Source organism: Anabrus simplex, chromosome 14, assembly GCF_040414725.1.
Source record: "Anabrus simplex isolate iqAnaSimp1 chromosome 14, ASM4041472v1, whole genome shotgun sequence".
In the NCBI taxonomy this organism is placed as follows: Eukaryota; Metazoa; Arthropoda; class Insecta; order Orthoptera; family Tettigoniidae; genus Anabrus; species Anabrus simplex.
In genome coordinates, this window is record NC_090278.1 from 69,280,115 (window position 1) to 69,296,922 (window position 16,808).

At 39.1% G+C, this 16,808-nt stretch overlaps 1 protein-coding gene across 1 annotated transcript in view; it reads right to left on the reverse strand.

Annotated features, from left to right (window-relative positions):
- Nipped-A (Transcription-associated protein Nipped-A) overlaps positions 1-16,808 on the reverse strand; it is a 347,371-nt gene that overhangs the window by 96,916 nt on the left and 233,647 nt on the right. The window contains exons 48-49 of the mRNA XM_067157840.2: positions 12,161-12,405; positions 2,238-2,409 (exon numbers count right to left, since the gene is read on the reverse strand). Of these exons, the coding sequence (XP_067013941.2) occupies positions 2,238-2,409; positions 12,161-12,405 (417 nt within the window). The remainder of the gene's footprint in view (positions 1-2,237; positions 2,410-12,160; positions 12,406-16,808) is intronic.

Genomic DNA, 16,808 nt, shown 5'->3' on the forward strand with positions numbered 1-16,808 from the left:
GTCTGCATTGCAACACAGTACAGCGACTATCCTTGTATGATTTCCCTCCATGGCACTTCTCTCGTAATTCAGAAATGCCAACCCTTGCCACGTCACGAAGTATTCTAAGGCCCATTAAAGCATGTAATCACCTTGATTCACAGTTTAAACCTTTCAAATGCCAAGGAATTTTTTTTTCCAAAATGTATCCAACAAGTGCATTTACATTACCCAAATAATGCACTCGGATAAATCACTGGCAAACATAACCTCATGCAATGAAAGGAAAAACAAAAGATTCAAAGACAAGGACAAATTACGCTGGCTCCCCTGTGCAAATGCTTTATTTTTTGGATTACTGTACTGTTTGCATTTTTGACACGCCTTGTACTTGCACGGAAAGTACTCAACACCCTTTAGAATATCGTGGCTTATCGAACTTCACTATGATGAGGGGAAGAAGTCTCTCGGTTCCATATGCATTGCAACACAGTACAATGAACCCCCCACCCTTATACGATTTCCCAGCTGGCACTGCTCTCCTTTAAACCTATCAAGTCCGTTTGGGCTCGGGATTAAAAAAAAGTTTTATTGGCATTAACAATATTGTTCGATGTGTACGAATTGATTATATGGGCCACACTTTTTTGCCAAGTGTCGGCATCGCCAGTGTTCGCGGATTCTGTTTCTCCGCACACTGCCTACTGTGTGATATTGTGGCGTTCCTTAAAATGCCGAATACAAAAGAATTGCGATATTACTCGAACTTAGCAAATATGAAGCACATTGTAGTCACACCGAAATGAGTGAAAGTGTGGAAAGCTACTCTGCACGTTCCAGAAGACGCATTCTATCATGACGCAGATAAATTTTGAATTTAAATTATTCTGTAAGATACTTTTTAAAATGTAAAGGCAGTTTTGAATTAAAAGGCTGAATTTTGATATTGGCACCGACAGTGATTTTCGAATGACGAATTATCTGTATTTCGAATTAAACAATTTAAATAATATACAAAACCATACCTCATGTTTCTGGGAATGCGAGCTTCTTCGAATTAGGTGTAATTCTATTAAAGAAACTATTTAAAATAGTTTATGTTGGGTCCACCTTGTCAATACACTTTTAATGATTGAAAATTATTTCTTTTATCATACAAGTTTCAGGAACAATATCCATTTCCTTCATCAGTGATGTAAAATTAAGGAATAAAAAACAATATAATACTATCTTTTGTTTTTCTTACAATTTAAAGAAGTACTGTATCCTAATTCACCATATCAATGAATAAACAAACTAGTGAAATATGAAAATGATCATTACATAAAATTTAATATTTTGATGAACTGAATGAGAATACCTAAATCAATTTAAGATCTTCAAGATTTTCTTCTATTTTTCTTCTTTTTCTTCCTTAAATGATAAAACGCTAGTTTATACAATGGGTTCTCTTCTGTACTTCTTTCATTTAAACTTGATTCATAGTCATTATTTGAGCAAGAATAATTTCTAAACTTTCTGAAACATTAATGAAATCACCTTTTTTGGCCATGTCATTAGTTTCTGTAATAATTTAGGCAAGTCAATACAGGATCAAATAAAATACCTATTATGGTTAAGTTTATCAACAGTTAGGCAGAATTTTGAATTAACCGATTTCAAATTATCAAGGTTCTACTGTATATTAACTGACAAATGGGTCAGAGTTTCACTATTCAAAATTTTGAACAATATCTGGTTATCGATTGTAACATGTGCTGACTAAGATTCATTTGAAATGTTCTGTTGACAGAGTTATTATGGTCTGGAAGAGAAAACAGCGTCTTCAACTGTATTATTAATAATACCAATGATTACTTTATTACCTTTACCTTTTCCTGATTTTGGTCACTGCTTGTTCCTTGGCATAAAACCTTTAGCTGGGAACGAAGTGGCATGATTTACATATCGCTGCTGCTGGGACAAAACCTTCTATGTGAAATATTTTAGCTTAGAACTTTGGTCGGTAAGGTTCTGTCAGCTAAGGTGCATTGTCTCTCTTCATAACGTATGTGCTGCGGGTCAGTATATCTCCAAAAATATTATCACACAGGAGGTTTTGTCCCAGCAACGACGATATGTTGAGTGATTTTAAATGCTCAGAAGACAGTATATTCGGTTTGGTTTTTAGTGCCTATTTTGCGATTTTTAAGTGCATATTTGCCTGCCTGTTTTGGTATTTTTAGTACCTATAAATCCTCGCCGTAGTAATAACATACCTTCCACAGTAGATGTTTGGGGCAACTGTGCTCAATCTCGCCAAGTGCTTCGTGCATCTGGCTCCAGTTCGGAACGCGCCAAGAGCTCTCGAGGACAAGGAATGGATTGGACACGGACTTCTCCGAACCATATTCTAGCAGCAGGTCCCACTGGTTCAGCTCCTTAGAGCACCTGTAGGCAACAACCAGTTAATTAATACACTTACTGGGTGCAGAAATGGAGTTAAGAGTTTAAGAGATATGATTTAAATATCAACAAGGCTAAGATGGTGGTGATGAAGTTATAGAGGGGAGATGACAAACCACAGATTAGAATAAATGACACCAATCTGGACAGTGTCCCAACGTTTAAGTACTTGGTTAGTGTACCATTACGTTACAATTGACGTCAGTTGACATGAAGATAGATCGGAAGAAAAATGGCACAGATCAGCTTCAAGCGTTGAGAATGCACGGAATAACTTTTTATGACAAGTTGATTGCAATTAGGAGGCATTGCCTGGTGAGAAGGAAAGGAAACTCTATGAGAAATGAACCATTGTACGTAAAAAAAATTGAAAAAAACGTTCTATTATTATCTACTTTGGCGAAAAGATTACACCAGAAACGAACTGTAAATTGTGATTACTTAACCAGAAAAACAGCTATCATAATCAATACAACCATAATAGAATCCGTACGAAGGAAGAATCCAGTAACAAACTACTGAAAAATACGTAAAAACGGCAGGGAAGCACGTATAATACATTTCAAGAACTGTGCTGAAGAAGAGGTGTCGGAATACGGCATTCGTAAATAAGGCCTATACTAACTTAATAAGGAGCCTCCGTGGCTCAGACGGCAGTGCGTCGGCCTCTCACCGCTGGATACCGTGGTTCAAATCCCGGTCACTCCATGTGAGATTTGTGCTGGACAAAGCAGAGGCGGGACAGGTTTTTCTCCGGGTACTCCGGTTTTCCCTGTCATCATTCATTCCAGCAACACTCTCCATTCTCATTTCATTGCATCTATCAGTCATTAATAAATCACTTTGGGAGTGGCGAACCCATCGTACTAACAGCCTATATCTACTTCATTCATTCCATCCCTGACCCAGTCAATGACTGGAAAACAAGTTGTAGGTTTTTTCACTAACTTAATAAGCGGCCAGATTTCCTCAAATAATACGAATAACCCATCTATAAGATTCAAAGAACATTATTCAGGCAATATATTTCACCAAGAAAGAACCAATTTATAAAAATATAATTAACTCTGAGCATTATCTATAGAGAATAAGAAATATAAATACAATTAATCAAAGTCCTTGGAAGAGCTTTATATACGGAAAATTAAGATGTATTCTGTGAAATTAACAATGTCTTTTCGTTGCATGGAAATTGGACATGAAATGGAGTTAGCGTAAAGCGATGGAGGAAGGCTGACCAGATCATCGTAAGCTCAAGCCCGGCGACTTAGAGAGATCCAGCATGACGTAATCCAGCACAAGGCTAGACGTTCCGAGATGCCGTGAGGAGGAAGAAGAAACCAACATCGGACATAAAATGGCTTGAGATAAGTAACATTTTAAAGAAATTTAACTATAAAAGTATTTCATTTAGTGTAGTATAATTGTAGGAATGTTGAAGTGCCAAAAATATAACCTGTTTGTGCCAATATGTGAATTCTAAGGCACATGCCGGAGAAAATAACCACAGATACGTATTATTTGTGTGTAGTAATATACTGCCGTGCTCATAAGTTGATCTGAGGTTAATGTAAGCAGTATCGGGAAGTGAATAATGATGTTTTTGAACCTATATGCTTAAGAGAACGTCGTATATCAAACTAGGCGAGGCTAAGATATGAAAATGAAGTGTATAATAATAATAAACCTAGGCTACCCAATGACCAGATCGACTAACTAGGCCAATATCGTTCATATTTACGAAGAATTGGAATAAATAGTAGCAGCTTGCAGTGTTATGAATAGATATTGAGGTAAAAGAAGTGTTTCACTGCGACGTAATAGTCACTATGAAGAAGTTGAGTAAAGATATTGATTGTATGCGGAGGAATCGCAGTAATTAGAAGCGTGAATGATAATATGTTGTTGGAGTTTTGAAATGTTGAATAGGTATTGTGTAAATAAATGATTGAATGAAATAGGTGCGAATTAATGCTTAGCTACGGTTATGTTGTGATTGAAAATGAGGCAAGCAATGGAATTAAGGCCTAGATATGTGAATATTAAGTATAGCAGTGAGGTTAGATGGTCGATTTGGTCGAACTTAAATGAAATATGGAGACAGATTGATCGTAATTTACATGTGTTTGAGGTGCATATGGGAAAGAGATATAGTCGCCTAGTAATATATTTGTCTCACATAGTGGATATACAGTATTGGAGCACGCTTTAACCTGAAAATGGTAAAATTAGTAGGCAGTAAAAGGAATCATTTTAATTGAAAATGCACATAATATTTAATTGATCTGTACGATTTTGGCAGGTTATGACGATTGATGAACATGGATATGGCACTCGTAAATGAAGATAATTTTATTTTATTTTGGCACATATTTTAATATATAAGGATGTTGGAATTGATATTAATATGGTTAGGATTAATTTCTTTTAATTACTTAAGATGGCATTTTGAAGCCATAGTTGGAAAGGAGTTACTTATCTCATGCCATAAACAAGTCAATACGCATTTCCAAACCAATCCCAAAGAAAACTGCAAATAGACCTAAAGGAAAGAAAGACCACTCCCTCCTTTAATAAAGAATAAATCCTAATTATCCCCATGATGAAATAAAATCATGACATGTGGTCACACAGCAAAATAATAATTAATACCCAAATGAATTAATGATACCTACCCAATTTTAATTGTGTTAATTCAAGAATTTGATTTGTCAAGAATGATAATGTGTAATATTTGAGTTTATTTTCCTCTATTACCAGAGATTGATATTATTTTATTATTTATAGTATTGGCATGCTAATAAATTAGTTTTAAGATTATTTAAGCGTTTATTTTCCAAGGTACAGATAGGAAGATTAGTTATAAGATAATATATAGACTGGTATTTCGGAGTCATGATATTTAGAAGCTCATATTGATTCTACGATAGGATTTCGGAGAAAATGTGTAACTTATTGAACAAATACACCCTCTTCAACGGAACTTGCAAAGGTAGATAGTATTTTTGAATATATATAGATGTTTTTACCCTGAGATACTGACTAAATATTGACATGCAACCACCGCGCTTGATCTGTATATCCATCCCCGATTTCGTATAGTTAATTAGTAGCATTTAAGAGGAAATATAGCGCGGGCAACAACATATTAAATTAGTACTACAACATGAGGTGAATTGAGAGGAAGTACAGCGTGATGGTCATACCTATATTTTTATCGGTCCAACGTGTGATAAGAATTAGGACTACGATGCTACCAAAGGTTGCAGTAGTATAGTATCAAAAGACAAACTTGCAAAGTATGAGGTGGACGGTTGAATTAGCAAGGCAACTCAATTTTACCACCAAGTAAGACAACTGCCATGGGATAAACAACTACCATTAAAAGCAAAGATGACATTATATAAATCATATTATACACCCAACCACACATATAGCTTGGAAACTACCACGTTAACGTGACAAGACAACTCAAAACTCCAAGTTGCAGAAATGAAGTTGCTACGCACTTTGATACAGAAGACCAGGAAGGACAAGTTCAGGAATGAAAAAGTCCGAGAGGAGGTGGGAATAGGAGACTCCCTACTACAGAGGATTTAGAAAGCAAGACTGAAGTGGTTTGGCCATGTAACAAAGATGAGTGCAAACAGGACTGCAAGAACAGAATACAAAAGAGAAGTAAAAGGAAAAAGACGAGTGGGCAGACCCAGACGAAAATGGACAGATCTGGTGTTCTCCTTAGGAGAAGATCATGCTTTTTTTTTTTTTATTGTTAGTGGTTTTACATCGCAACGACACAGATAGGTCTTATGGCGATGATGGGATAGTAAAGGCCTATGAGTTGGAAGGAAGCGGCCATGGCCTTAATTAAGGTACAGCCCCAGCATTTGCCTGGTGTGAAAATGGGGAACCATGGAAAACCATCTTCAGGGCTGCCGACAGTGGGATTCGAACCCACTATCTCCTGGATGCAAGCTCACAGCTGCGCGCTACTAACCGCATGGCCAACTCGCCCGGTAAAAGAGAAGATTAAGACAGGACAGTAGTTCATGGACAAAGATAGAGGGGGCTCATACACCACACCCGGGCAACTGGAGATCGTCAACGATGATGATGATGATGATGATTACTGGGTGAACTCGGGAACAAAGCCGTCACAAGGTTTTCAGAAAATGAATGTAAGATGTTGAAAATATTTACCTCACTCTAAAAGGCCTCATAAAATAATAAAACAGGTTATAACTAATAAATGCTAATAAAATAACAAAACAGGTTGTAACTAATAATGATATTTCTGCCAAGTTGCGGTCTGAAGGCCAACACTTCAATCCTGAATAAAATGCTTCTCATTCTATGAGGCGATATTGTATTTTTGTCTAAGATGCAAGATGCAATATTCACAACCGAGCGAGTTGGCTGTGCAGAGTTAGCGTCACGTAGCTATGAGCATGCACCCGGAAGATGGTTTTCCGTGGTTTCCCATTTTCACCTTAACACTTTCAACACTACCATATTTTAACATGGACATTGGCAGTGAACTGGGTCTTTTTCCTGAACTTTAATACATTATTACACAACAGTGAAACATAGTACATACCTGATTTCTGTATTACATAATCATCATCATCATCATCATTTCCCTTTATCCAGCTGTAGCCGGGTAGGGGCAAATATGGTTCCTCTCCACTTTCTTCGGTCTTTCCACCACTCCTCCTCCAACACTGTGTCCCAGTCCAGGTTTCTTTCTATAATGCTGCGTTGGATGGTATCCTTCCATCTCAATCGTGGTCGTCCACGGCCTCTCCTTCCTTGGATTTGCATTTCCATCACCTTTTTTGGCATTCTTTCGTCGCTCATTCGCTTTATGTGCCCAAACCATCTTAGTCGGCTCTTCTCTATTCTATCATTCATTTTTTCCACTCCAATTTCTTCCCGGATTTTCTCGTTCCTTATTTTGTCTCGTCTACTCTTCTGTATCATACTCCTCAAGAATTTCATTTCGGCTGCCTGTATTCGACTCTCATCCTTCTTTGTCATTGTCCAAGTTTCTGCTCCGTAAGTTGTTATGGGTACGTAATACATCTTGTACATAGTATCCTTTGCTTCCATTGGCACATCTTTGTCCCATAACATATTTCTTACACTATGATAGAAACAACTTCCAGCTTGAATCCTTTTACTAATCTCAGCATCCAGTCGAGCATTCTCCATTAATTCACTCCCCAGGTATTTAAACGTTTCCACTACTTCCAGGCGCTTGTCTGCAAGTCTAATCTGACCTTTTCCTTCTTTCTCCCCTCTCGTCATAACAAGAGTTTTACTCTTTTCTACACTTATTTTCAATCCACATTCTTCAATCTTCCCATTCACCACATTCAACTGTTCTTGAACCTTCCTGTCGTCTTCTCCCCAAATCACAATATCATCTGCAAATAACATCATGTTCATTTCTCTTCCTCTATATGCTGCTTTTGCTGTTCTCATGATGTCATCCATTACTATTGTAAACAGGATTGGTGATAGAACACTTCCCTGTCTCAGCCCACTAGTTATTTTGAACCAACTTGTCCTGCCAACTTGTGTTTGCCCGCAACTACAACATTCCTTATACAATGCCATGATCATTTTTATTAATCCCTGTCCAATTTCTTTTTGCACCAGACTGTCCCAAACTTTCGTCCTAGGGACACTGTCATATGCCTTTTCAATATCAATGAATGTCATCACCATATCATTCCCGTACTCCCAATGCTTTTCCATTAGTTGTCTCATAATGAAAATGGGCTCTATTGTTGATCTTCCACTTCTGAAACCAAACTGATTTTCCTGTATCTGCTTCTCAACCCTCAACCTTATTCTACTTTCCAGTATTCTTTCCATTATCTTAGCAACATGGGATATTAGAGTAATTCCCCTGTAGTTCTTCAAAACTTTCTTATCACCTTTCTTGAAAATTGGGATGATTATTCCTTTTTGCCAATCGTCAGGGACCTCCTTATTCTCCCAGACATTCCTGAGAACCCGATATGTCCACTGCAGGCCTACAGCTCCAGCTGCCTTTATCATCTCCACTGAAATTTCATCTATTCCAGCAGCTTTTCCATTCTTCATCTTTCTTACTGCCATTTCAATTTCATTCATTGTAATTTCTTTATCCATTTCTTCGTCAACTAATTGTCTTTCCTGGTCGTCCATTGAATGACTGTCATCCGTTCTTATGTTCAGCAGCTTCTGAAAATACTCTCTCCATCTATTTCTTATTTCTTCCGGCTTTGTTAAAATTATGCCACCTTCATCCTTCACAAATCTGGTGTTTACTTGATCTCTCTTTTTGTTTCTTAAGATACCATACAGTAATTTCTTGCTGCCCTGCGTATCATCTCTCAATTTCTGTGTGAATAAGGCCCAGCTTTTCTTCCTCCACTACTTTCTTGGCCAAATTCTTTGCCTCCACATATTTTCTTCTACTTTCTTCAGTCTTAGATGTTTTCCATGCCTTCCATGCCATTTTCTTTTCCTTCACTTTAATCTTTACCCTATCATTCCACCAGTGTGTTTCTTTGTCTTTCACATTTCCTGATGTTCTACCACACACCTTTTCTGCACATCCAACTAGTGCTTCCTTAAATCTTTTCCATTCCTCTTCAACATTCCCCACCTCTGTCCTGGGTACCAAGGGTATTATTTCCCTTTGAAATTCTTCTTGTACGCTTTTCTCCTTCAACTTCCATACTTTAATTCTTTTCTCTCTTCTTAATTGGGGTTTTTCAATCTTTCCAACTTTCAATTTTCCTATCACAACTCTATGATCTCCACCAAAGGCTTCTTCTATCATGGCTGTTACATCTACAAGGTTCTTCCGGTGTTCTTTCTCTACGATTATATAATCAATCATGGTCTTTGTTCGTCTGTCTCCCCAGCCATACCTTGTAATCTTCTGACTGTTCTTCTTCCTAAACCAGGTGTTTCCAACAATCATTTGATTCCTCATGCAAAAATCCACCAACATTTCCATATCCAAAGGGCCCTACAACATCTTCCTTTCCTTGTCTTTCCACTCCAACTTGTGCATTTAGATCTCCCATCAATAGTACTTCCTTATCTTCTATCTGTCTCTCCACTTCCTCTAAGAAGTCCTCTAGATGTTCATCTATGCAACCCGTTTGTGGGGCATACAACTGAAATAGATCTTTCACGCCATTTTCAAACTGGAGTCTCATCATCATCATCCTATCGCTGACGTACTTTGTATATTCCAGATATTCTTGGATTTCTCTTCTAAGTATGATGGCCACTCCATTTTTTGCTTCAGGTCCTCCGCTGTAATACAGCCTGTATCCTTCTCTCAGAGGGATCTCCCCTGTACCTCTCTTCTTGGTCTCGCACAGTCCAAGTATGGCTATATCTTTTTCTATCATGAAGTCCACCAGTTCTTCTGTCTTTCCCGTCAGTGTCAGTACGTTAATTGTTGCAATTTTGATGTAGTTTGGTGCTGGTTGCCCATTTTTCACAGTTCCCCCAGCACCTGAAGAGCTGCGCGTCGCTTTTAGCAGGGGACGCCCTAACCTTTTCCGAGGCACCATATTTGCTTTGTCCATATAGGCTATTGTTACGATGGGCTCGCCACACCCAAAGGCATTTTATACCTACTGCCAGGTTCAAAATTAGGCCGCCCCTAACATGGAGACAGACGTCTTTCGTAGCCGCTCCTCTGGAGTACAGACGCTACGGGTATGCCCCTTCCGCCATCTCCGCCGTACCGAAGTCCACCTTCTCCGCCGTAGATGCCGTTGAGGTCTTCACTCGTAACCCTGAGCTGGGACCCATACCAGATGTTACACACCGGGTCAGTGTGCTCTGGGACTCACACAGGCAGGGGCGCCACTCCCTGGGTAGGGCTGCCTCCGAAGAGGGTCCCTACCTGCTACCTCCTCTGTATTACATAAGCCATACAAAAAGATGTAATTTTTTTTTTTTTTTTTTTTTTTGCTATTGGCTTTACGTTGCACCGACACAGATATGTCTTATGGCGACGATGGGACAGGAAAGGGCTAGGACTGGGAAGGAAGCGGCCGTGGCCTTAATTAAGGTACAGCCCCAGCATTTGCCTGGTGTGAAAATGGGAAACCACGGAAAACCATCTTCAGGGCTGCCGACAGTGGGGTTCGAACCAAAAGATGTAAATAATGAAGTACATATCTAAAGTAATTTAATTATACTAGTCTTATGAAAAACATAAAAAAATGTACAGGAAGAAATTTTTACATTCAAGTTATATCAATAAGCCTACTCAAAACAATAAAAATGAATGGATCATTTAATAGGTCTACTTAAGCCACAAGTAAACACAATTACATTTGAAGTAAGAAATTTACCTTTTAATACTCTCTCAGAGTTTTAACTATACTTGCAGATATACAATGTAAAATTCCATTATTAAAACTAAGAAACAATGTTAGGTTTTGGTCCACCCAATCAATACACATCACTTTACAAGTGAACTATTTAAATAAAAACATATTAAAAATATCTAGATACATGTTTCGTCTCTATTTGAGACTTCATCAGCCATAAAATCACGTGGTAGATTACAAAACTCAAAATCAGAACTGAAGAAATTGGAAGAACCCAATGCCTTTTGAAGACTATTTTTTAATATTTTTAATATGTTTTTATTTAAATAGTTCACTTGTAAAGTGATGTGTATTGATTGGGTGGACCAAAACCTAACATTGTTTCTTAGTTTTAACTGTATCAATACGGATCTACACGATGAAGTTCGTAAATTGTACTAAATTCCATTATGTCGGAAAAATTGAATCTAGTGTTTCCATATCCCTGCTGAATAGTTTTTATTCATGTATTCATTAATACATTTTCTCGCTTAATACGTTCTTTTTCCTTGTCCCCTGCAGAAACGTCTTAACGAGGTTTTACTGTAGTTTGTTTTGGTATAGCAGCCGTAAAAACTTTGGGCTATACACAGTCCAAACTTGCACTCCTTGCACCACCATCTACTTTCTTTTTGCGGTACATGTGAATCATTAGTCGGCGTCTCTTCATCTAAAGAAAAAATAAGCCCGAATTTCTGGAGAGGTGAAGTATTACTTTTATTTGTATTCAGAGTGCAATAATGCAGGTAAAAACTTGCAATCAAAAGTGACGTAACAAATAAAAGTCTTTCCCGAACTATCACTTGATATGTGATCTCGTTCCTAAGCACAGCCTTCATCACTGTCGTCTATTTCTGAACCCGCTTCTCTCAATAAAATATCCAAAATATCACAATCATTGAGCAAGCATGAGGACATGTTTGTACAGAAACACAGCCGACAGCGTGACATATCTGACGCGCTCAGCACACGGCACATCGAGTGCTTTGGTAGAGGTAACGGCAAAGAGAAACTGCCCTTTTTATAATTTTAGTTTGAACTTCCCGATAACTGCTGCACTCTAGTGGACATTTGATAAACTACTACCGCCAAGCAAAGGACGGGAAGCGTATGGGATACATGCAGACGCCCCTATAAAAACATGTGAAAATCACGCCCATATAGCATATGGGTGCCATCCAAAACCATGTCCCGCACGGACACAGGGTTGACAGTGTTAATAAAGGCCACAGCCGCTTCCTACACAATCCTAGCTCTTCCCTATCCTTGCATCGCTGATAACCTTCAATGTGTTCATGGAATGTCAAACCAATAGCAAAAAAAATTTAAATAGTTTTGCTTACCTAATCCAGTGTCGCTCCCACAGCTCCTCTTCAGGTACCTTCATACTGGGACTCGATTCACTTCTCTGTTTGCTCATGAGTGCTTCGTAAGCTGCCTGAGCCTGCTCGAAGAACCCCTGGGTCTCAAAAGCGATGGCGACGTTGGTCTCCTTGTAGCGGGAGTGCTTCTGCCACAGGCCACTCCACATGTCTTCCTCATGAAGACTGGTGTACATATCAGCCAGACAGTCCACAACCTCTTGGCACTGAGAAATAATAAAACTATGTATTAAGGTGGTGTTCATGGTGGTTTCCAGAGAATTTTAGTTAAATTCAGCAGATTTTATGGAATTAAAAGGACTTATTTCTAAAATAATACAATAATGGAAAGGAGGACGACAGGAAGGGTGGAAAGAAATTTAGAAAAAAGAGCACATACCTGCCAACTTTACAAAACAAACAATCAGGAGATTTTGATATGAAAATTGGGAAAAATCAGGAGATACAAGTGGTAAAAACTGCTTATTCTACATGTCTTGTGCAATACAGCAGTACTATGGTAAAACCCAACTGTTGCTATATGAGGCTACAAGGCTAAAAATTACACCATCGGCTTTCCTGAGAATGATTTTCTGCGATTTACCATTTTGACTTCCAGGTAAATGCCAAGACAGCTCCTATTCATAGGCCAGAGCCGTTTCCTTCCAGCTAATTATCCAATTTTATTCACCATCGTTCATTTCATCTTCATTAGCCCCTCAAAGGAGATTGACGTCAGGAAGGGCATCTGGCCGTATAAATGTGTAATATAAATTCATCCCACCACATCCCCGACCCTATTTCAGGAAATGGCACTAACAGGCAGACATTTAGAGAAAGAATGTGTACTTAAAATTAACCACTGTCAGATCATATCATGAAGTGTCCCCTGTGCCATTATCCATTGAAATAATGATGAGACAATATTATCTTCAGACCACTTCATATTTAGGTTTCCAATCTTAAACAAGGTATGTGGTTAATTTGAGTATATTTTCATCCTTATAGTTAAATTTTCAAATTTTTCAATGCATTTTCTGTTTGTTCAATTCATTCGCTGCTTACGGCCATGAAATACCACCGCCCGCGAAGGGTTAAAGGTGTGTAAAAGATGGATACACCACCCAAAAACTGGAGTTGAAAAATGATGGTGATGAAGATGAAAATGGATGAATAATATTGTCCGGTCTCCTGAATGCAGAGGCGTAGAGCCACGGTACAGTTGTCACCACCCCTCCTCTGCTCGGTTGGCAGACAAAGCTATACTGCATACCGATACACGACAGCAGGTTCCACTCGTTCAGACTACGACAGTACCATCTAGCGGTAGGAGAAATTATCTTTCTGAAACCAACCTCTGTTCCCAAGATAAAGGATTCATTCCTAGCTGAGGTTTGTGGGATTTGAGGGTGTTTAAAGATAACATTAAGTGAATTCTGGCAAGTTAAACAAAATGCCCGCGAAGGGTTTAAAGGTGTGTAAAAGATGGATACACCACCCAGAAAACTCGAGTTGAAAAATGCTGGTGGTGGTAGTGGTGGTGATTATGATGATGGAAGAATAAGAGCCAAAAAATGCTATAATATACGTATGTTATCATATTGTTGTGTTCTAATTACTTTGCACGGGACTGAAAATCTTGCGACAATAAGCTATGGGATCCCTCTTTTCCAGTGGAATTCAAATTACATGAACACCTCCTCACATGTATGTAACACTTGGCTCAAGGGCCATGCAGGGACAGAAGATAATGAACGAACAGACCAGCTTGCCAAAGCCCAAGCACAAAATGGGGACGATTATAGCTTCGACGCAATTCCTTTAGCTTTTAAAAAAAGGATAACTTTGTAATGAAAGCATAATTGAATCAAATACGATTTCGACCAGCAGCAAAAACGGTAGTAACACGAGAAACCTCTTTTCTTCAAACAGTGTTCCAGTGACTCGAATCCAAACTCTTTAAAGAGTCTTACATCTCTAGCCAGTTCATTAGCGAACATGGCGAGTTCAAAAGTTTATTTTCAGAGATTCAGGATACAAATAGGAGGCAACTACCAGCGCCATTTCCTTCCAGCTAATTATCCAATTTTATTCACCATCCTTCATTTCATCTTGATTAGCCCCTCAAATGAGGTTGACGACAAGAAGGGCATCTGGCCGTATAAATGCGTAATATAAATTCATTTCACCACATCCCCAACCCCGTTTCAGGAAATGGGACTAACGGGTAGACGTTTGCTCACCTTTTGTTTGAATGTCCATTACATGATGGTAAAAGACGCAACTTAGTAGTTCATTTGAACTACTGTGAAATTCACTTCACACCACCACTTGAGAGGTGTATTTTCTGAATTGCGGTGGTGTTCTCCTTTTGTGAGTTACTTGGAGCAACTATTTAAACAACTATAACAGGGCCTCTCAAACGCCCAAAATCTCACGCATGCAAATCGAGGCGCAAGAGCTCCGTGCACTGTGCATCGGTTCCACTCGGCTCAGACCAACGCTTCGTCTCTGGGCTACTCGGCTAAGCTCGGCTCGGATTTGGAGCACTACGGAGCAAGTGAGGAAGAGGGAGACAGGGGGAGCGAGCGAGACAGGCGTGGGAAAAGAGAGAGACAGCGCTATTGCTCCAAATCAAGGAGTGGGGGTCTGCACTCTGGGCAACCAAGCGAAGTCGTCTTTTGCATCGTGCACAGTGCATGCACCCTGAGAGGCCCTGAACTATAATATCAGAGAATTTTATATAATGGTACTTTATAGATTGTAAAACTATAACCCTAACGTACTTTTTGTGTAATAGGGTTATGTATATTGGAGATTCAATAATAATAATAATAATAATAATAATAATAATAATAATAATAATAATAATAATAATAATAATAATAATAATAATAAAACACTTGAAGCAACAACTGGACTTGATTGAAGATAACTTTCGTAACTACAACGTACGAGATTTCTACAGGGAATTCGGAGGACAAGTCCGTGGGTATGCTCCTCAAAACCTGGCTTTCAAAAGATCAGATGGAAAACTTGCACTCAGTAATCAGGAAAATTGTCAGGAACTAGCACTTTACTTCGCTGATCTCCTCAACCGTCCAGAGCCCCTTACAAGATTCCATCAAGAACCCCCAAGGCACACTTTCTCAGAATCTCCACCACCGACAGAGGAAGAAATTCGCGGCCTCATCCTGAAACTGAAAAACAATAGGACCTCCGGAGAAGATGGCATCATTGCGGAACTTCTGAAAAATCTTGGACCTAACTCCTTCAAGGAACTCACTTAAATCGTTACAGATATCTGGCAATCGGAGAAATTACCTCAGGATTGGAAGTGTGGCCTCATCCACCCATTACACATAAAGGGAGATAAGACTGACATGAACAATTACAGAGGCATTTCTCTTCTCCAAGTGACATACACAATTCTTTCAGATTGCCTTTTGAATAGAACGCAGGAACAACTTGAAAAAAGTATTGGCGAATATCAAGCAGACTTCCGCCCTGGTCGCTCGAGTGCAGAACAAATATTCAATTTGAAGGCAACTCTTAAATACAAAGCATTGAGGAACAAACTGGTCATCTGCATTTTTGTTGACTTCAGGAAAGCATACGACTCGGTTGATCGACAGTCTCTCTTCGTTATTCTTGAGGAACTGGGGCTTGATTCCAAGACCCTCAACCTCATCAAGGCAACACTCACTGACACTATCTCCAAAGTTAAATTCATGGGGGAGATCTCTGAACCATTCCCGATTAAAACTGGCGTCCGACAAGGTGACGGCTTATCTCCGCTTCTTTTCAACCTCGTCCTAGACAAAGTTATCCGCGAGTGGGAGAAGGCATTGAAAGACATGGGATACTGGCGCCCCATACGACTAGGATGACCCAAAGACAGTACTGAGATTTCATGCCTCGCTTTTGCAGATGACCTTGCCATACTGACAGATGATGTAGTCACAGCCGTTAAACAAATTGAAACCCTTAGTGAATGTGCTGGAAAGGTTGGTCTACAAATTACCTTCGAAAAGACCAAGTTCTTCTGTTCAAAACTTGACATCCAAAATTTGAACAAGACATATGGGCAAATCAGCCGAGTACCACACTTCAAGTACTTGGGAGAAATACTTGAACCAACGGGAGGTGAGAAGGCTGCCCAGAAAACTCGCCTACAAAAATTTCGGAAAGCCTACGGTAGGCTTCACAACATATACAATAAAAAGTGCTTGTCCCGCCATGCAAAGATCAGACACTATAATACAGTAATCAAGCCCGAAGTCTTGTATGCCAGTGAGACCCTTACACTAAATGGGAAAGGTGACCTAGAAAACATTTTAAAAGAAGAAAAAAGAATCCTGAGGAAAATTCTCGGCCCCCCGAAAAACAGAAGTTGGATAGAGAGGTCACGCAAAGTGACAGAAGAGCTTTCCAACATTGCAGCAGACATCCGCAAAAGACGTCTGAAATTTTATGGGCACGTTCGCAGACTGCCGGCAAGTAGACTGACACACAAGATTCTCATCTACATAGAACATCTAAAAAATATTCCATGGGTACTGGAAGTGAAGAAGGATCTGGAAAAAGCCCATATGGACTCAACTGACACCGCAGACAGAAACCTCTACAG